Source organism: Microcaecilia unicolor, chromosome 3 (genome assembly GCF_901765095.1).
Source record: "Microcaecilia unicolor chromosome 3, aMicUni1.1, whole genome shotgun sequence".
NCBI lineage: Eukaryota > Metazoa > Chordata > Amphibia > Gymnophiona > Siphonopidae > Microcaecilia > Microcaecilia unicolor.
The window spans coordinates 331953787-331975600 of NC_044033.1; the positions used below are offsets into that span (position 1 = coordinate 331953787).

The 21814-nt window shown below is 46.7% G+C and overlaps 1 protein-coding gene across 1 annotated transcript in view; it reads right to left on the minus strand.

Moving 5' to 3' along the window:
* The window catches only part of EZR (ezrin), a 178147-nt gene that overhangs the window by 24676 nt on the left and 131657 nt on the right, over positions 1-21814 (minus strand). Inside the window, exons 8-9 of the mRNA XM_030198425.1 lie at positions 14216-14312; positions 8722-8885 (exon numbers count right to left, since the gene is read on the minus strand). Coding sequence (XP_030054285.1) covers positions 8722-8885; positions 14216-14312 — 261 coding nt within the window. The remainder of the gene's footprint in view (positions 1-8721; positions 8886-14215; positions 14313-21814) is intronic.

Sequence of the window (21814 nt, forward strand, 5' to 3'; positions counted from 1 at the left end):
CTGGGTGTCATCAGCATAGAGATGATACTGGAAGCCATGAGATGAGATCAGGGAGCCCAGGGAAGAGGTGTAGACTGAGAAGAGAAGGGGTCCAAGGACAGATCCCTGGGGAACATCAACAGATAGCGGAATGGGGGTGGAGGAAGATCCATGAGAGTGAACTCTGAAGTTGCGGTGGGAGAGATAGGAGGAGAACCAGGAGAGGACAGAGCCTCGGAACCCAATTGAGGACAGTGTGGCAAGGAGTAAATCATGATTGACAGTGCCAAAAGCAGCAGATAGATCGAGGAGGATGAGGAAAGAGTAGTGGCCTCTGGATTTGGCAAGGAACAGGTCATTACAGACTTTAGAGAGTGCTGTTTCTGTCGAGTGAAGGGGGCGAAAACCGGATTGAAGTGGATCGAGGATGGCATGAGAGGAGAGAAAATCAAGGCAGCGGCTGTGAACGGCACGCTCAAGTATTTTGGAGAGGAAGAGTAGGAGGGAGATGGGGCGATAGTTGGAGGGACAGGTAGGGTCAAGTGATGGTTTTTTGAGGAGAGGTGTGACTACGGCGTGCTTGAAGGTGTCAGGGACAGTTGCAGTGGAGAGAGAGAGGTTGAGGATATGACAGATGGAGGGGTTGACAGTATGAGAGATGGTGGTAAGTAAGTTGGTGGGGATGGGATCAGAGGAACAGGTGGTGCATTTTGAGGAGGAAAGAAGGCGAGCGGTTTCCTCCTCGGTGATGTCAGGAAAGGAGAAGAAAGAGGTCTGGGTTGGTTGGTTGAGGGAGAGGGTTGAAGGGTGAAGAGGCGGAGATGGCTTGCTAGTGAACTCAAGGTTGATCTTTTGCACCTTGTTGCGGAAGTAATCGGCCAGTGATTGAGGAGAGAGCGAGGGGGGTGGGAGCGGGGGGCACTTTGAGGAGGGAGTTAAGGGTGGCGAAGAGACGACGGGGGTTGGAGCTGAGAGTTGGTCAATTGGGTGTAATAGTCCTGTTTGGCAAGGAATAGGGAGGAGTGGAAGGAGGATAGCATGAATTTGTAGTGAAGGAAATCTGAATGGGCGCGAGAATTCCTAAAGAGGCGTTCGGCAGATCGGGTGCAGGAACTAAGGTAGCGGATATAAGGGGTCAGCCAAGGCTGAGGAATAGTACGCTTTTGTGACGGGAGGTGGATGGTGCGAGGGTGTCCAGAGCAGAGGAGAGAGTGGCATGGTAAGCGGAGACAGCCTTGTCGACAGACTCGGAGGACATGATGGAGGGGAGGAGATTAGAAATACTAGAGGATAAGGTGGGAGGGTCAATAGCCTGCAGATTCCTGGAGGTAGTGGTAATAGTTGGACGGGGCTGGGGGGGGGGGGGGTGAAGAAGTGTGAAGGTGATCAGGTGATGATCGGAGAGAGGAAGAGCTGAAGCATTGAAATTGGAGGGACAGCCGGACGAGGTCAAGACAATGGCCGTCTCAGTGAGTAGGGGTGGTGGAGCATAGTTGGAGGTTGAAGGAGGATATTAGAGTGAGGAACTGAGAAGCGTGAGGGTTGGATAGGTCATCAATGTGTATGTTAAAGTCTCAGAGAATGAGGGACGGAGATGAGGGTTCAAGAAAACGGAAAACCAGGCATCAAAGTCGGTGAGGAAGGAGGAGAGGGATTAAGGGGGGTGGTAAATGACTGCCACTCTGAGTGGCAATGGATGGAATAGCCGGATAGAGTGTGCTTCAAAGGATGAGAAGCAGTGAGACTGCGGTAGGAGAAGGGGTTGGAAACTACAGGAGGGCGAGAGTAGTAGCCCGATGCCTCCACCACGGCCAACTGCGCGGGGAGTGTGGGAGAAGAGATAACCTCCATGGCAAAGGGCCGCGACTGAGGCAGAGTCGTCAGGGGAGAGCCAGGTTTCGGTTAGGGCGAGCAGTTGAAGGGAGCGAGAGATGAAGAGATCATGGGTGAAGGGCAGTTTGTTGCAGACCGAGTGGGCATTCCACAGGGCAAATGAAGAGGAGGGAAGGAGGGGAATAGAGACGAGATTGGAGACATCACGGAATCGTTTGCATGGATAGAAGGAGGCCAGGTGAGGGGGGCCTGGATTAGGATTAATGTCTCCCGCAGATAGCAAGAGGAGGAGTAAGAGAGTGCGAAGGAGGGTGGGGGAGGTCAGGCGACGAAGGCGACAAAGACGGGGTGCACTTAGTAGGAACGGTGATGGGTTAATGGCAGGAAGGAAGTGTTGAAGGTTGAGAGCTAGGAAGGAGGAGGGGGACAAGAGAGATGGTGAGGTAGTGAGGGATGGGGGTGAATAGGGTATTGCCGTAGCGAGCAAGACGGGAGGGGACCAGTTAAGATGGCTGACAGGTAAGGAGCTCTGAAATTCTTCACACTAGATCAATTCAGATTGTTAGTACAAACATTATTGCTTTCAAATTTGGATTACTGCAATATTGTTTATCTAGGCTGCTCTAAGCAAACTTTGAAAAAATTAGAGTCTATTCAAAGTACTACCATCTGAATAATTTTCTCCTTGAAGAAATATGACAGTATTTCACAATTATATGTGTCCTACCTTCCTACAGAAGCCAGAATTTAATTTAAACTCTTCTGTATTTCATATAAAATACTGTTTGGGTTAGCTCCTCTCTACCTGTACGAACATTTATTTTTACCAGATCCACCAAGTCACATAGAGGAAGTGTCCGTAAACCATTCCTTTTCTCTACTATTCAAGGCAAAAAAAAGATTGAAAATCTCAAAATTATTACTTGTCTTTCAAGCCACCAGATTGGGAAAAGATGTATGTAAGGTTTTACGGATCTCTCATAGTTATCTGGATTTTAGGAAGAAAATTAAAACTATCTTTTTTTCATAGGTATGTGTTGTAAGCATTTAAAAAAATATTTACTAATTGTGTAAATCCTACGTTCTTTCAATATGTTGTTCCAATCCCCAATTACCAGGAAAAGTAGAGTAATATCTGCATAAGCAAAAAATATTTTAAACCTCGCCAACACTAAACCCAAAGGCTGGAGCAGAACATTGAACAATGTCAGAGGTCCCCTTTCATATTATCCTTTAGACACTACTACTCAAGATTCATTTACCAAGCTAACATTCAGTGACTCACTTTGTGCCCTTTCAGATATTTTGAAAGGTTACCCAAGAATATAATTAGACTGTCCATTAAGTGGGTGATGTCATTTCCTTACACCGAAGTGGATTCAGACTGTTCACATCTCTTAGTTCCGATCTTTATGAAAAGCTATGCAGGTATCTGACGACCTATACAGAACATACAGTATTTTTGGTGAGGTAAAAGTGATGATGCTCTGCATTATTTGGTTACTGATTTCTTCCATAAGGTGGTAGGAGATAAGACTGGCATCAGGCAATCCTTTATCTCCATGTCTGTCAACTCTTTCTGAAGGTCACAGTTGCCCAGATTCTGTATCCCTGAACCAAGCAGGACAAGAGGGAGGCAAAAAGGGGCTTTTCTTGAGATACCTCACATTTCTAATCTCATTGCATCTATTGATTGCACTCATGTGGTCTTGGTTCCATTATTTCACCAGTCAGAAGCATAAATATTATCAAAGTCTGAACATGCTATTCTGCTCCGACTACAATTTACTGGTCAGAGATGTGGTGGCCAACTTTTCTGTTTCCTGCAGTTTCACAAGTCCTCTACCACTCCCTGTCCCCCACTCCTGGTGCAAATACAAATACACTACTAATACAAGAATAGCTGTGCTACTAGGTAAGTTCTGGAATCGTATTTTCAGTGGTGCTAGAGATGTCTTTATAGTCTGTAGCATTTTATAGTGTGCCCTCTATTTTGTGCATATAGATGATAATGGATACTTCCCTGAATAGTAGTATAACCGTGCTAATTGCTCTACTGGATTTCTGAAAAGCCTAGTTTTATACTCAGATCATCACACTGAGGCTTCTTAGCCTTTGTGCCACTGCAAGTCCACAATGTGTTCATTGTATGCCACATGTCACAAAACGTGTGTATCAGTGTTTTCCTAGACTAGAGGACATAACTGTGTATGGAAAAAGTTACAGCATCCTAATTCTTCAACTATGCAATCAAGTAGGTATATGCTGGGAAATGGGTGCAGTGATAAAAAAAAAAAATCTCACATATTAAGAAAAATTATGGGCCAGCCTGGAAACCTAGTGGTAGTGCTTTGCACTGCCAAGTGAAGGATCTTTCAATTTCAGGGCCTAGCTTCTGCTTCCTAGTCCAGCTGGAAATGATACAGAAGCAGCAGTCACAACCCCTGAGAGAATGATGCCTCAACAATCACTCAATGGTGACACACACTGGCCATATCTAAGGTGAACAAAGGGAGCTGTGGTCTGTGACACTTGGACAAAGACAGACACTTCAGTGATTGAGTTAGGTGGGGTGGGACGGGGCCTGGGACTTATAAAACTAACAGGAAAACCCCAGCATTTGGAAATAAAGGCTCAAAGCACCACAGCTCAAAATAAATGAGGGTACATTCTGATTGAATTGAAAGCCCATAGGAGTAGAACGAAAACTGCTTAGCCATAAAAAAAAGTTTAGTTTTGCTACCCTTTACTTCAAGATCTTCTCTAATGAAACAGCCCCATGGTAGGGGCAGATAAGGCACCATTTCATCTGCCTCCACTTTTCCAGTGTTACTCTGTTCTGATTTAGGCACATCTGAGCTGTCAAGTCACCATAGTTCTGGAAACACAGCGCATGTTACACTTTATATTCAAGACAACTCTTCATCAGCGTAACTGCAGAGATGAAGTTTGCAAATATGTTTGCTTGTAAAGACTACAGGACCTGATGTTTTGCCCCTCTAAAGCCACTGATGCCAATGTTTTGTGCTGTAACACTCAGCTTTATAAGTATATGTTAATGCTGGCATTTTCCTCAAGGGTCAGGGTAATTATTTCAGACAGCAAGTAACTATAAACTAACCCCGCTATTTACAAAGCTGTGCCAGCAGCTACCAGTGTACTAATGCCAACACAGCCCATTCACTTTGAATGGGCTGTGTCGGCACTGCCACGAGGCTTTGTAAACAGAGGGGTAAGTGCTTCTGGACTTCTTGTCCTTAAAATCACACAGACATCATAACCCATACATCCTCAGTGCAGTCTTCCCACAGATGACTGATATCACCTGAGTATTTTTCTGTATGCTAGAAAGGAATACTGAAAGACATGCATAGTGTAATGATAATTTTAATACATTTAATGGCTTGGAGCCAGGCAACTTCCAAATGTCTCACTGTTTGCTCATCATCCAATTTGCTGCTGTATTAGCTCTAACAGTAAAATAGTATTTTTTCTTTCATTTTTAAATTAATCAACCTTCCTGACGCTATTTACTATACGCAGCGCTGTACACATTATGGGCCAGATTCTATATAGCGTGCCTGAAAAATCTGGGTGGAAAACATTTCCACCTAATCGTATTAGCTGCGCCTAGATTTAAGCGCATTATATGGAATACGCTTAGTTGATATCCTAGCGCCTAAAATTACGCACTTCCATTTACACCAACGAAAATGTGACGTAAATCCCCATGTGTAGAATTAAGTGCATAGGGCCATATTGTATAAACAATGTGTGGAAATTTTGGAACGCCCATTTCCCTGCCCCTAACCATGCCCCATTTTGCCTGCATGAGAATTTAGGTGCACTTTGTTACAGAATACGCTTAGTGATTTGTGCGCATAAATTCTAATTATTGCCAATTACATAAGTACATAAGCATCGCCATGCCGGGACAGACCAAGGGTCCATCAAGCCCAGCACCCTGTCTCCAACAGCGGCCAAAAGAACAATTTGTCCCGCCCATCCCAGAAATAGTGGATTATTCCCACGTCCATTCAATAACATTCTATGGCCTTTTCCTCGAGGAAGCTGTCCAAACCTTTTTTAAAGTCCGCTAAGTCAACCGCCTTAACCACTTTTTTCGGCAATGAATTCCAGAGTCTAACTATGCGTTGAGTGAAGAAACATTTCCTCCGATTCATTTTAAATTTACTATACTGCAGCTTCATCAAATGCCCCTCCCACCCCCCGTCCTAGTATTTTTGGAAAGCGTAAACAGACGCTCCACATTGACCCGTTCCATTCCACTCATTATCGTATAGACCTCTATCATATCTCCCCTCAGCCGCCTTTTTTCCAAGCTGAAGAGCCCCAGCTTCTTCAGCCTTTCTCAAAGGGAAGTCGTCCCATTCCCCGTATTATCTTTGTCGCCCTTCTCTGCACCTTTTCTAATTCCACTATATCTTTTTTGAGGTGCGGCAACCAGAATTGAACACAATACTCGAGGTGTGGTCGCACCATGGAGCGATACAACAGCAGAATAATATCCTCATTTTTGTTTTCCATCCCTTTCCTAATAATACCCAACATTCCATTTGCTTTCCTAGCCGCAGCAGCACATTGAGCAGAAGGTTTCAACGTATCATCAACGATGACACTTAGATCCCTTTCTTGGACTGTGACTCCAAACGCTGAACCCTGCATGACGTAGTTATAGTTTGGGTTCCTCTTTCCCACATGCATCACTTTGCACTTGTTCACATTAAACGTCATCTGACTTTTAGACGCCCAGTCTCCCACTCTCGTAAGGTCCTCTTGTAATTTTTATTTATTTTATTTTTTTATTTTTGTTACAACCTTCCTGCGATTTGACGACTTTGAATAACTTTGTGTCATCAGCAATTAGTGCTCATCATTGCTTGTTAAGTGCTGTTAACCACCCTGATTGGCTTGTTAAGCCAATCAAATTATGCGCATTGTTATAGCACACCCCTAGATTTCAGCTCAGATCTCTAGGCACGCTTTATAGAATCTGGTGGTATATGCAGGTATTTTATCTGTAGAGGGCTCACAATCTAAGTTTTTGTACCTGGGGCAATGGAGGGTTAAGTGACTTGCCCATGGTCACAAGGTCTTTTTTTTTTTTTTTTGTTCTTTCAATATTTTAAACCTGGCTGCCTCTCCCAAAGGCAACACCCTTTTGCTTGTCAAAAGGGGGCCCTTCCCTGAAAATTTGTACTCGTTAGCAGGGAGGTGGGGAGGGACCCGGGACACCCGAGTATAACACCCCTGAGGCAAAACTGAAATTCTAACAAGCCTCCAAAGTATTCCTGTGGCACAGAATAAAGTACCAACTAGACAAAAAATTCAGACAAGTCAGAAAATAAAGAGAGACTAATGGGCTCACTTCCTACCTGCTGGGAGACAGAAAATACTGAGGCTAGGGTCACGTGACCAGGGCTCCTATTGGCTCGCTAGAGTCAGAGTTTTTTTCTCAGTCTCCAACCTGCTGGAAGGCGAGCACAACCCATCAGTCCAATCCTGGGCCGGTCCGGAGGGATGCTAAGGAATGGAGGGTTAAGTGACTTGCCCATCGTCACAAGGAGCTGCAGTGGGAATTGAACCTATGTCACCAGGCTCAAAGCCCACTGTACTAACTATTAGGCTACTCCTCATCTTCACTACCATGGCCTTCTTTTTGGCCTCTCCCCAAAAATGAAGCTATAAAAGTATGTCTAATTAAAAGTTCTTTCAAAACAACAACAACCTGAATATGGGAAACACCTTGAATATAATGCATAAAAGAAGTTTCCCCCAAAAGGGCAGACATCTACTATGGGTAGTAGTAACCTTGAACGTTTGTAAATTAACATAATTTAAAGGATACCTTCAGTGTGTATCTTGAGTCATATTGTGGATATGAAGTAAACCACAATACTCAAAGGTTACTGGCTTGAAGCCCATCAATTCCCTAGGCCTTACAAGCTTCACACCATCACAGGGTTCCTAGGTGTGAATAGTGCACAGCGATATGTTCAGTGTAAAAAAAATGTAACCATATATTCCTTACAATTATTGTTAATGAGTTTTCTTTAAAGGAAAAAACACTATCCATAGTGCCTAACTCCAGTCTATTCAAAAAACATGACACCATCTTCTGTCAGTCAATCTTAGAAACGTTAGCAAAATACATCCATATGCTTCTTGAATTAACTGAACGGCAAAACAACCAACCAAGTGGAGCAAGCGGGTTCTACAGAGCTCTGTTTCAGAGAAAACTCCCCTTCCTCAGATACCCCCTCACATCTCATGCTGCTCCTCAACAAAAAAATGCTCCCATCTAATCGCAAAATGGCACTGCTAGAAGAGCATATGGGTGTATTTTGTTAACATCGTTTCTAAGATTTACTGACAAAAGATGTTGCATGTTTTTCTCAATAGACTGGAGTTGGGCACTATGGATAGTGTGTTTTCCTTTTTTTAAAAAAAATTAACAATAATTGTAAGGAATACATGGTTAAAAAAATATTTTTACACTGAATGTACCACTGTGCACTATTCAAATTTAGGAACCCTGTGATGGTGTGAAGCTTGTAAGGCCTAGGAAATTAATGGCCCTCAAGCCAATAATCTCTGAGCACTGTGGTTTACTCCATATCCATGATTTGACTCACGTTACAGACCAAGGGTATCCTTTAAATTATATTAATTTACAAACGCTCAAGGTTACTACTATCCACAGTAGCTGTTTGCCCTTTGGGGGGAAATTTCTTTTGTGTATTGCAATTTAAAAAGTTGTGTCAAGAGTGAAAAATTAATTTACTGCTTCACTGATGATACACCTGCCCAGAAAATCTTATTATATACAGTACATGTTCTTTCCATATTTTATTTTGTTTTCCATCTGCCCAGGTCCCCTGCGCTCACCTTTCCATCTTTTTGTGATCCTTCTCCTCTTTGGCTTGGGCTTTCATTTGTTGCACCTCAATGGTGTCAGGCTTCCTGCGACGCATGTACAGCTCGTGGTTTCCCATGCACAACTGCAGTATCCGTTTGTTAATTCGGAGCCGGGGAGCATAAAACACAAAGTCCTAGGAAAGATGAATATACAAAAAATGAAGAAAATTCAAATGTAGGACAAAAGCTATTTAATCTCTGGAGACAAGTCATTATCTTGTAATGTGACTTCAAAAAATGAAAGCGTAACATTTTGAACATCTTGCTGCCACTTTAGAAATCAAAGGGTGGACACCTTGACGCATCATTTCCTGGAGTGTGTGTGGTTACAAGAGTTTTGGTCAGGAGTGCTTGAGTTGTTGAGAAGTGTAACCAATATGCAAGTGGAGGGGTCCTACAGACTCCTGCTCTTGGGAGATGACTCTAGCTTATGTGGGCAGGGGATGTCCCCCTCCCAGGGCCGGTTCCTATGTGTGGCACTAATGCTAGCTAGGAAAACTATACTGCTTCACTGGGTGAGGAGAAGGCGCCACCACTACAGCGCTGGATTGCAAAGATGCTACAGATGGCCAGGTGGAAGAAGCAGAGACTTCAGTCTTCTGGCAAGGAATGCTACAAGTTATATAGATCCCTATGGTATTTGTGTGAGGTACTGCTCTCTGGCTCTTAGAGTTCTCTTCTCTAGGAGGGGGAGAGGGGGTGGAAGGGAGGAGGGGAGGGGGATAGGGGGGAGGATGGAGGGATGTCTGTTGGGTGAAAAAGAAAATGGACAGGTTGTTTCATGTGCATGGAAAACATTGTTCTTGTTTGCTTGTCGCTAGTCAGTTCTTAGAATCCACTGATAAGTAGTAGTAGTAGTTGCTAGTCTATGACTGCTTTAAGTGTTTGCTGCTGTGACATGCGTTACATGTATAATCCTGTGTGTTAATAAAGATATTTACAAAAAAAAAAAAATCAAAGGGTACGCATGGGTTTACTGTATATATTTGTTTAGTACACAGCAGCTTACTCTATTATAACTGGTCATTTCCATAGCACTAGCAGGTAATATAGAACAGTCCCTGCTCTGTGGGGCTCACAGCGCAGTCAAGACACACACAAGACTGACAATTCCTTTTATCATCTTGCATTTGTTTAGATACCACACTGTCCTGAAAGAAGGGTGATCAAACTCGAGTGCATACTCCTCGCACACCACCTCGAGAACCCACTGGTCCAACATGATTTGGGCCCACCTCTGGTAAAACTGCTGCAACCGTGCGCTTATCCGCACCAGAGGTTGGACCCCCATATCCTCTTTGAGAGGTGCAGTTAATGGACCTCTCAAACCACAACCCCCCCCCCCCCCAACAAGGAGTCAGGGCCCCCACGGCACCCTCCTTGAAAGGACTGGGTCTGCTAAAAAAAAAAAAAACAGCCCTTGGGGGCTCCGCTCAACCTACCCGGCCTGTAACGCCGATTCCCTCAGCCCGTGGACTTAAGACATCCCTCCGGAAGCCTCAGAACTTTAGCTTCCCCAAGACCACGAACCAACTTATCCAGTTCCTCACCAAACATGGAACCCTTAAAGGGAAGAGAACATAATTTAGACTTTGAGGCCATGTCCACGACTCAACACCTTAACCACAGAGACCAGCGAGCCGCAACTCCCAGGGCCATGTTCTTTGCCGACGCCTTCAGCAAATCATACAGCATGTCAGCTAAGAAGGAAGAGCTCATCTCCAATTTCACCAAGTCCTGTACCAACACAGACCTATCTACAGCAGGCTCATCCAGAAGCTTCTCAGCCCAGCGGAAACAAGTTTGCGTTACTAAGCCCACACACACAGACGCTTACAAAGCAAGAGCTGACAGATCAAAACTATGTTTAAGAAAAGACTCAAGCTTCCTATCTTGGGGGTCTTGGAGCGCCGCACCCCCATCCACTGAATAGCTGTAGCCTTAGTCACTGCAGTAACTACCGCATCCACTGTGGGGGTTTCAGGAAATCCCTATCTTCCTGAGGAAGGGGATAAAGCCTAGCCATTGACCTAGACACCTTACAAGAGACGACCGCTCCTGCAACACCATGTCCCCGATATCTTTATTCATAGGACAGGACCGAGGAGGACATCTAATCCCTTTAACCAGCGGATCAACCTGCGTAACCTCCCCTGGAGAAGTCTACAGTAGAAAACTTAAGAGTGGAGGACACCTGATCAATTAACTCCATAAGCTTGTCTCTGTGAAATATACGAACCACAGAGGGGTCCTCCTCTGGCAGGGAACCCTCCTTCTCCTGGGAACCTTCTGGAGGATCTTCCTCCCCGAGATCACTCAAATCCTCAGAACTTGGGAGAGAAAGAACCTCCAAATCCTCAGACCAATCCACCCGAGGCTGCTTAGTGACCACCGGGCCCACCCCTCCACTGACAGGGCTAGCCCGGATCGGTCCTGCCTTCCAAGCTTGATAAAGAGACCAGACGTAAACTCAGGAGAAAACCCCATCCCCTCCTGAGCTATCAGAAATGAAAGACGGTCCTGGGCAATTATCTCACTGAACATGCTGTGATGGCTCAGCCACGTGGGAAGAATCCAAAATGGTAGAGGTACCCGCCGAAAACGAGACTGCCACCGAGGAACCCGTCTGCAGCACCATTTCGACTATATTTGGGTTCACCGCAGGAAATTCAGCAGTCAACTCTGGAGGCGGCAGCAAAGAAGACTTTGGTTCTCCACAACAGTGGCACTGATCACCCGGCACTTCAATTCCTCTGCGCGCACAGGATTGGCAACAGAGCAATTTCGACATAGCCACCGGTAGGAGACAGAAGTCCCTGCTCCTGAACCCAAATCAACCAATATGCTCACCAGCCCGAAACAAAACCTGTGCTCTCCCAGACAGTTGTAAGAAAGAAAAGACGCCGGCAAGAAACCAGAGGTTTTTTTTCCAGCTTCGTTTGAACCCTGTTGCTGTCAAACTGACCTGGCACTCAAGGCTCCCGTCAAACTCCGACAGCCGAGGCACAAAGGCTGTCCACTCAAGGGAGAGCACCAGAGGGGGAAGGATCCGGACACCTGGGTGTAGCACCCCAAGGGGAAACAGGGACCCCACCAGACCCACATCCCAAAAGCACTTGGAGTCCCCAGTACAGGGTTACCTTTACCATGCAGAAAATTCAGAACACTAAGGACCCTCAAGGGCCAACCAGACCAGTCAGGCTGCATGTGTACCCTCTGCCGAGACTGAGAAAATACTGGCTGGTTGGGGTTCCTTACAGGTTATATGTACAGTGTTTAATGTTAAGTGTTCTCAGTCTCCCTCTGCTGGTAGGCATCTTGACCGGTCTGTAGGGTCGCTGAGGAAAACAAGTGCTTCAAAAATCAATAAATAAATAAATATCCTTACAGAGCTCACTAACTTCCTCAGCAAAGCAAATTGTTCATATTAAATAAGAAATGCCTTTAGTTTTTTGACAGAGGTATATGTCAGGGACCATACTGGTGTGCTTCTGGCAGTTGTAACCATGACGGGGATGCATTGTCCTATGCATATGCACGGCAAAGAATAAACACTTCAGCTATGTAAACATATCCCCAGGGCTGCGAGATGAGAGACAACAGGCACAACAGCTCACAGGGATGACATGAGAAATGAGTAGCAGGAGCAGCGTGCTCAGGTTAAACCGAGGGAAGAATGGATGAGGTCGCTATTCAAAGCGATTTACTACTACTACTTAACATTTCTAAAGCGCTACTAGGGTTACGCAGCGCTGTACAATTTACATAGAGGGATAGTCCCTGCTCAAAGAGCTTACAATCTAGAAGACACGTGAACGGTCAGTCCGATAGGGGCAGTCACATTGGGGCAGTCTGGATTTACTGAACGGTAAGAGTTAGGTGCCGAACGCAGCAATGAAGAGGTGGGTTTTAAGCAAAGACTTGAAAATGGGCAGGGAGGGGGCTTGGCGTATGGGCTCAGGAGGGGTGTTCCAAGCATAGGGTGAGGCGAGGCAGAATAAGCGGAGCCTGGAGTTGGCGGTGGTGGAGAAGGGTACTGAGAGGAGGGATTTGTCCTGTGAACGGTAGGTTTCGGGTGGGAACTTAAGGGGAGATGAGGGTAGAGAGGTAGTGAGGGGCAGCAGACTGAGTGCATTTGTAGGTAAGAAGGAGAAGCTTGAACTGAATGCGGTATCTGATCGGAAGCCAGTGAAGTGACCTGAGGAGAGGGGTGATATGAGTATATCGGTTCTGGCGGAATATAAGACGTGCAGCAGAGTTCTGAACGGATTGAAGGGGGTATAGATGGCTAAGTGGGAGGCCGGTGAGGAGTAAGTTGCAGTAGTCAAGGTGAGAGGTAATGAGAGCGTGGACGAGAGTTCGGGTGGTGTGCTCAGAGAGGAAAGGGCGAATTTTGCTGATGTTAAAGAGGAAGAAGCGACAGGTCTTGGCTATCTGCTGGATATGCGCAGAGAAGGAGAGGGAGGAGTCGAAGATGACTCCGAGGTTGCGGGCAGATGAGACTGGGAGGATGAGGGTGTTATCAACTGAGATAGAAAGTGGAGGAAGAGGAGAAGTGGGTTTTGGTGGAAAAACGATGAGCTCGGTCTTGGACATGTTCAGTTTCAGGTGGCGGTTGGACATCCAGGCAGCAATGTCGGATAAGCAGGCCGATACCTTTGCCTGGGTCTCCGCGGTGATATCTGGTGTGGAGAGATACAGCTGGGTATCATCAGCATAAAGATGATACTGGAAACCATGAGATGAGATCAGGGAGAGATGAGGGTAGAAAGGTAGTGAGGGGCAGCAGACTGAGTGCATTTGTAGGTAAGAAGGAGAAGCTTGAATTGAATGCGGTATCTGATTGGAAGCCAGTGAAGTGACCTGAGGAGAGGGGTGATATGAGTATATCGGTTCTGGCGGAATATAAGACGTGCGGCAGAAACAGCTCCTTGCCAGTTAAATCGACTGTTTGGGGCTAACTGCTACTTTTCAACAACACTTAACCGTTAGTGATGCTGAAAATAACCGGTTAGCACCAAAATGAAAACTGGCTATTTTAGGGGCGTTCTGGGAGCAGAGCCGGTACTTGGCTGGTTAAGTGCTGATAACCAGCCAAGTTAACTGCATAAATAGGATTTCATAAAAGCTAATCCTATCTTTATATGGTAACCAATAGCCAGTTAAGTGCTGAATATCGCAGTTGACCGGCTATGCATTAGCCAGCTTTGGATACCCAGAAATTCAGTACCTGCACCCAGACATAGACATGGCCCAGCATTGAATTTCTGGGTTTAACGCCAGCGGCTGTCAGCGAAACGCTTATCACTGCAGGCTGATATTGGACCAGACATTGTGGGGTCAAGCAAGGTAGGAGTCTCAGGATCACTGCCCTGCAAATGGTTTGTAAGTGTCAGCTAATACATACAGATGCACATACATACATACATACATACATACATATAGTAAGTAATAAATTACTTACAGGAGATTTCTTATCAATTGGTTTAATGATGAATTTTTTGTCATTGAAAGAGATGTTTCTGATTTCACTCCAGGGGAATCCAATTTTTGGCGTCAACCTGCAAATGCAAAATTATACGGATCAGGAAAGTGTAGAGTGCTAAAAGGAACTGGCTACAAAATAATCACGTCCTACATGGACTCAAACTAAAAATACATTCTATGTCTTTCACATGATTTCTGCTCTAAAAGAATAGGAGTAATTATGAAGAATGTTGCATGGTTCATTTTGTGAAAATAAATAAATAAATAAAAAGTAGGGGGTAGACCAAATGTGTTTCCAAACAGTAGGTTTATTAAAAACAGACTCGATGCAGTCCTGCGTTTCAGCACCAACAGCACCTGCCTCAGGAGTCAAACAAATTGTCTCAGTCACTGATGATAAAAGTAAATAAATAGGCTAAGAAATCCAGAGGTACAGCATAACATATTTGTTTTTCCTTTGTGACACACTTTATGATTGGCACGTTTTGCTTGGCGATACTCTATTTCACATGGCACTTAGTGCACACTAAGCTTTAAATAAAAGGGACCCTAAAAGACTGTTAGCTCCTCTTTCACATAAAATTCCCCAACCTAGCCTCTTTCTCCCAATCCCCTTCCAAAAGGGCAAAAGGAGGTACACAGCAATGTATACTTGCACAATTCAAATCAGCAGCAAGACCTATGACAGAAGGAGAAGAGGACAAGAGACCAACATGCAGTTTCTCTCCTCACCCTCCTTGCATACTTAGTACAGGGAGGAAGGTAGGCAGGAAGGGGTCTGGTGTGGAGGGAGTTTAAACACACTAGCACTGTGGAATAGATAAGCTCTGCAACTTCCCAAATACACAGATCCAGACCTCCCCTAGTCACCCGCTTAATATGTGTAGGGTTACCACACATCCGGATTTCCCCTGGCATGTCCTCCTTTTCAGAGCACTGTCAGAGGTCCGGGTGGTTTTTTTCCAGCCAGCACATTTGTCTGGGTTTCTGGGCTGGCTGGTGAGCGGATGGGCTTGTCTTCTCTCCACCCCCCCTCAATTCTACTGTAGCGCACCCTAGTGATTAGTGGCCTCTTCAGAACAGGAAAGAACTCCACTCTTTCCTGCCCGCTGAGAATGACTTCCCCCGCTATCGCCGCTTCTTGAAAATGGCTGAAGTCTCATGAGGCCACCACTTGAAGTCTCAGCAGCCATTTTTTTTTTTAAATATTGTTTATTGGCACAACAAAATATGGTACAAAATGCCAAAACCACAAAACATTTCACTGCATAATAAGAACAGGATAGGGCCTATATATAAAAGGTGCCATCACACAATTTTCCATTTATCACTTATGCCCCTCTACCCCCCGCATAGACCCCCCCAACCTATCCCCCCCTCTCTCCCCACCCCTCCCCACCCCCCCTAACAATTTAATAATCTACTTTTTGCCGTGGGAGTGAGCGAGTCCCAATACGGAGACCAGATCCTGCAAAAGTGGTCTCCCCGCTTAGAGGCAAGGTCACGGACCCTCTGCTTCTCCACTGAGCAACACTGCATCATGGCGCATCGCCAATGCGCCATACAGGGGGCCTCCCCGGTGAGCCATTGCTGCAAGATAGTTCTTTTCCCCATCAACACAGATCTCTTCAAAAAGTCTTTCATTCCCTCAGGCGTGGACCCTTGCACCAAAAACACATCAAACAGCTGGCCAGGGGCAGGCTTCCAACGCATTTTCCACAGTCTTGATACCTGCTTTCCCATTGCCAACCAAAATGTATGCACCACCGGACAAGACCAAAACATATGGCCTAGGGTGGCGCTCCCTCCAGCACACTTAGGGCAATCATCTGACTCTCTCAAAGTCGCTCTAAAGGCCCTATGGGGTGAGATGTGTAAGCGCAGTAGAAACTTGTAGTTCAATTCCCACCACGCCGCATTCTCTGTCACTTTGCACAACAATTTCAGACAAAGCTCCAACTATTGGGGTTCCAGACACCATTTCAGCTCTTGACTCCACCGCGTACATACGGAAATGATGTCAAGTGGTGGCAGAGAGTCTCGTAAGCAACCATGATAGTATTTCAGGGGAGTTCTCAGTTGCGCCTCTAGCCCCAGTAACTCATCCTGACGCTCCCACACCCCTCTAGTCAAGAAATTGGCTGGCAGTGACCGCACATAATGTTTTAGCTGTAAATAAGCAAAAGCGTCACCCCTGTCCAAGCCAAACTCTTCACATATGGACTGGAACGATTTTATACAGCCCTGCTCCGTGACCACCTGGAATAGAAAGTGGATCCCCCGGGAAGACCACCTCTTCCATAAGACTGAGGACCCCCCCTCTGGGAATGCCAGATTACCCCGGATTGGCAGTAAGGGCGACACTAATTTGTCCCATTTAAAAGTTTTACTGAGCCATTGTTTTACGTAAGGGGTTCAAAATGACTCTGTAGGGGCCCAAGGGGGGTAGTTGATCTGAGGGGGCCTGCAGCCAATATGCAAAGTGGAGAGGCTCCATTAAGGTAGTCTCGATCCCCGTGCATGAGAAGAATTCAGTGGATCTAAACCAATCCGATAAGTGGCGTAGACAGCTGGCTATGGAGAAGAGTCTCAGGTCCAGAAGCCCCAATCCTCCCCTTCCCCGTGGTCGCATTAGTGTCTTGATCCCAATTCGTGCTCTTTTCCCCTGCCATAGAAACCCATTAAGCTGCTTTTGAAGCCACAAGTCTTCTTTGTGGCTCAAGACAAGTGGTAGCATCTGTAGGATGTATGTCCATTTAGGGAATAGGATCATGTTGTATAAAGCAATGCGGCCCTGTAACGAGAGTGGGAGCCCCCTCCATCCCCGCAGAGTATTCAGAAGGTTATCCCTCAATGGTGCTAAGTTTATGGCGGACAACTTGGCAAGGTCAGATGGAATCCACACACCCAAGTATCGGACCTTCCCCTCAGCCCATTGGAATGGGAAATCCCCCACCCACTCCTCCCTTATCGCAGATTGGACCGGGAGAGCCACTGATTTTTGTAAATTGAGGGTAAGACCAGAGAAAAAACCGAACTCCCTTATAACCTCAAGTACATGGGGGACTGAGACGGAAGGCCGTGTGAGGGTCAGGAAGAGATCGTCCGCAAAGGCAAGCACCCGCGTCTCCCTCCCACGGCATGTCACTCCCCTAATATCTGGATCCTTTAATATTGTACGCAAGAGGGGCTCTAGGTATAGGAGGAACAACAGAGGGGAAAGGGGACACCCCTGTCTAGTACCCCTCGCCACCGAGAAGGGGGCCGAGCGGAGCCCATTGACCAGCACTCGCGCCGCAGCATTGCGATAGAGAGTCTTTATGGCAGCCAAGAACAGCCCTCCCACTCCGATATACTCTAAGACATGGAATAAGTAATCCCAGTTCACTTTATCAAAGGCCTTGGCTGCATCGAGACTCACCAAGAGCAGAGGGTCTCCAGCAACCTGACCATAGGCCGTAGCTAACAGCACCTTTCGTACATGAGTAACCGCTTGCCGGCCCCTTACAAACCCCACCTGGTGTTCCCCCACTAGGGATGGAATGTGGATTGCCAGCCTATCCGCCAGGACTCTAGCCAAGATTTTTATATCCACGTTAAGCAGGGATATAGGTCGATAGGACTCCATCTGATCCAACGGCTTGCCAGGCTTAGGTATCAATGTAATGAGGGCTTCATTTTCTCCCCTAGAAAAGTACCCTCTCTCTATCACCTCATCGTAATAAGCCACCATGGGGCCACAGATCTGTGGTGCCAAAATTTTGAAGTATTCGTTAGAGAATCCGTCGGCCCCAGGGGCAGAGCCCAACTTCAATGTCTTAATGACTTTTTGCACCTCTACCCCTTGTATTGGAGCAGATAGCGCCTGTTGTACCTCTACCCTCAACTTGGCCATCCCCGCATCCTCAAGATAGTCCCATGGCGAGGGCCCGAGTTCACGGTCACCCGTGGCATACATGTCCTCAAAAAAGGCTCGAAACCCATCCAAAATGGCTTGTGGGGTGGAGACCCGGGCCCCCCCCCCCCCCCCCGATTAACGATCGTGGGGATAAACTGACGCGGGTTATGCGACCGTGCTACTCTTGCCAGTAGTCTACCCGACTTGTTACCAAAACACTGAAATTTTAGCCGGCCTGCCAATAGATGTTTCTGGGCTTGTTCATGGAGGAGGGAGTTGAGTGCCACCAGGGAAGCATCCATCTTTTCTTTATTTGCGCGAGAAGGGAGCACGATATGCTTTTTTTTTGCTAGCTTATACTCCTCTTCCAAGCGGAGTACCCCTGAAGCTAGTCTCTTGGCCCTTGCACTTAGGTACGCAATCACCTCCCCTCTCATGACAGCCTTAGAGGCCTCCCAAAAAGTAATGGACGAATCACACGAGTCAGCATTTGTGTCAATATAAAATTGCCACTTTGTCTGCAGATGCTCTAGAAATTGCTTGTCTTGATGTAGATATGATGGGAATCTCCAGGACCTTACCCCCGGTGGACCCACAGCCAGGTCCAGTACCAACCAGATCATTGCATGGTCGGAAATCGCCATCGGGCCCAGCTCTGTTTTCCTGACCCTGAAAAACCATGATTGGGAAACCAGGATGTAATCAATTCTTGACCAGGTTTGGTGAACTTTGGACTGATGTGTATAGTCTCGAGTAGAAGGATTATGCACCCGCCAAGGGTCTACTAAGTGAAGTTGGTGACAAAGCGCCGGGATGCCCTTCCCACTCCCCAACCCTGGGATCGCCCTGGGAGAGGACTTATCTAGGGCCGGGTTCAATACTTGGTTGAAGTCCCCTGCCCATATCCAGGAGGCGTCTGCATGTTGAAGCCCCAATGATGTAAGTGTTTGGAAGAAGGTTGGGCTGTAGTCATTGGGGACATACACTGCGCATAAATAGAATTTCAGGCCCTGGTAATTCATCTGTAGCAATACTATTCGACCCTCAGTATCTTTATAAACCAGTTTGGGCTGACAGGGAAGTCCTTTTTTGATTAGTATGGCAACCCCACTTTTCTTACCCCCCGAGGAGGAGTAAAAGCACTCGCCTACCCAGAGCTGCTTCAATTTTTGGTGTTCTATGTCTGTGAGCTTGGTCTCCTGGAGACATGCTATTGTGGCGCCCTTACGCCTCAACTGTGTCAGAATTTTATAACGCTTCACCGGGGACGTAATCCCTGAAACGTTCCAGGATACTATTTTAAACTGTGAGTGATCAGCCAGTCACCGGGGTTTTATTGGCTATGATAGCGGTAATGTCGCGTTTGCCACCCCCAGGGGCCAGCCCCTCCCCCCGGGGGATCCAACCTCCACACAGAGCAGGGATTCCTCTCCAGGATCCAGATCCTACAAATGATATCATCCACCTTTCACCCATGTACTCACACACTCCCACCACGAACTTACATTGGTTAATGTCTCTCCCCTTGTCCCTTCCCTCTATTAACCCCGTGCGCTCTTCCCTCCCCCCCCCTCCGTACCCCAGCCCGCCCTCCTCCCACACCCCTCCCTTCCCCCCCTCAACCCCCAGCCCCCACATAACACACAGCTGTGGAATCACTTAGATGTTATGGGGAAAACCACGCCCTAGCAAGCAATAACATTAGACCCTAATGTATGAAACAAACATTTTTGAACATTTAACATGCCCTCTATAGATGTTACTACTACTGTTATTTATCATATCCAAATACCAGAATCTTAGCACTTATAGACAGAGACCAAGCAGTTCATCTCACAGGAGGCTCCTCTTGATTGTTGGATCCTTGGCGCTCAAGCCCAGCCACAAAATCTCTTGCAGCAGGGGCTGAAGTGAAAGATTGCCAACCTCCGTTCCTCTTTATCTTTAAAATAGCGGGGTAGATCAGCATGAATTGTATGTTCAGATCATGGAGGCGGCTGCACGTGGCTGAAAATGCCTTCCGTTTCTCTTGAAGCGCTGCCGAGTAATCTTGGAAAATGCGCACTGCACTGCCCTTAAATTTAGTAGTTTCACGTTTCATCCGAAAGCCATTAAGGATTTCCAACTTGTGGAGGTAGTTGTGTATTTTAATGATCACTGTACGCGACCCTGCACGGCCATCTTGGGGCCTCCCGATTCTGTGCGCCCGCTCCAGGCTTAATGGCCCCGCGTGGTCCGAGAGCGCGAATTCAGCTTTTTACCAAGTTTCCAGCTCAGCCGCGAGTACTCTGTCCCCCACCGTCTCAGGAATCCCAATCAATCGTAAGTTGGAACGCCGTGACCTGTTTTCCAGGTCATCCATTTTCGCCGATAAAGAAGCTACTGTTTGCTGGAGCTGCTCAATACCCTGGGGGGTGGATGCCGCTGCATCTTCCAGGTCTGAGACCCGTTGCTCGAGCTCTCCGGTCCGGCGTTCAAGATCTTGTTGCGCTGCTTCAAAGCTAGCGAACTGGCTGCAGAGTTTAGCAAGTCGTGGTTCCAGGGCTGCTTCCACTGCGGCAGTAAGCTGCTCGAGTTGCTCTTTTGTGAACCCTCCGTTCCCGCTTAGCGGTCTTTTGCGTTCTGGCGGCTCATCGCCCGCACGTGGTTTTTCTTTTTCCCGTTTAGCGCTTCTGCTCGCCATAGGTCTCGGGGAGGATTCGACAAATTTGTCCATACGGTCTTCCTCGTGCCCCAACAAATAAAGGTTACTCTGGAACCAATTTTCGGGTCAGATTGCAATTTTGGGCCTGGTTTCCCTCAGAGAGAGCGAAGCGCACGTCCTGCTCCCTCTAGCACATCACGTGACTCCTCAGCAGCCATTTTTAAGAAGCAGCAGCAGTGGGCAGGAAAAGAGGAGATCTTTTCTGCCACAAACAGGCCACTAGACCACCAGTGCTGCAAGGTAGGCCAGAAGGGAAGGGAGATGAGGAAAAGCTGCTCATGGATGAGAGGGAAGGGGACATGCTGACGATGAAGGGAAGGGAAAAGGGGAAATGCAGCATATGGATAAAAAAGGATGGAGAGGAGAGGAAGACATGCTGCTCATAGAAGTTTGCTTTTTTAGAAATGTACAGCTCTCTAATTTTGGATTTAGACTACAGAACAAAATACATTTGTTACTTTTACCAGTATTTTCACTGTTTACAGAATCTGGCTTTCTTGGGGGATCAAGGAGACTGTGCGGCTGGGGCAGGGCCAGTGTCGGGGCACCATTTTATTTTTTGTGTCTTTTTTTTTGTCTCCACAAATATGGAGAATGTGTAGAACGCTCCAAGTAACATTGTTCTAATTTTTGAGCATGTATTCTGTGTTTAAGAAAAAAACAAGCTGCTTCTGTCATATGGGCCACAAATTACATGTGTATTTCCCACTACTCTGAGTTCTACAAAAAGTTCCTTGTTCAGTGAGCCTTTTGTAAAATACTCTAGGAAATGTGAACATCCCAACTTGGAGTGGAGGAGTGGCCTAGTGGTTAGAGCACCGGTCTTGAAATCCAGAGGTGGCTGGTTCAAATCCCACTGCTGCTCCTTGTGATCTTGGGCAAGCCACTTAACCCTCCATTGCCTCAGGTAAGAACTTAGATTGTGAGCCCTCCTGGGACAGAGAAATATCCAGTGTACCTGAATGTGACTCACC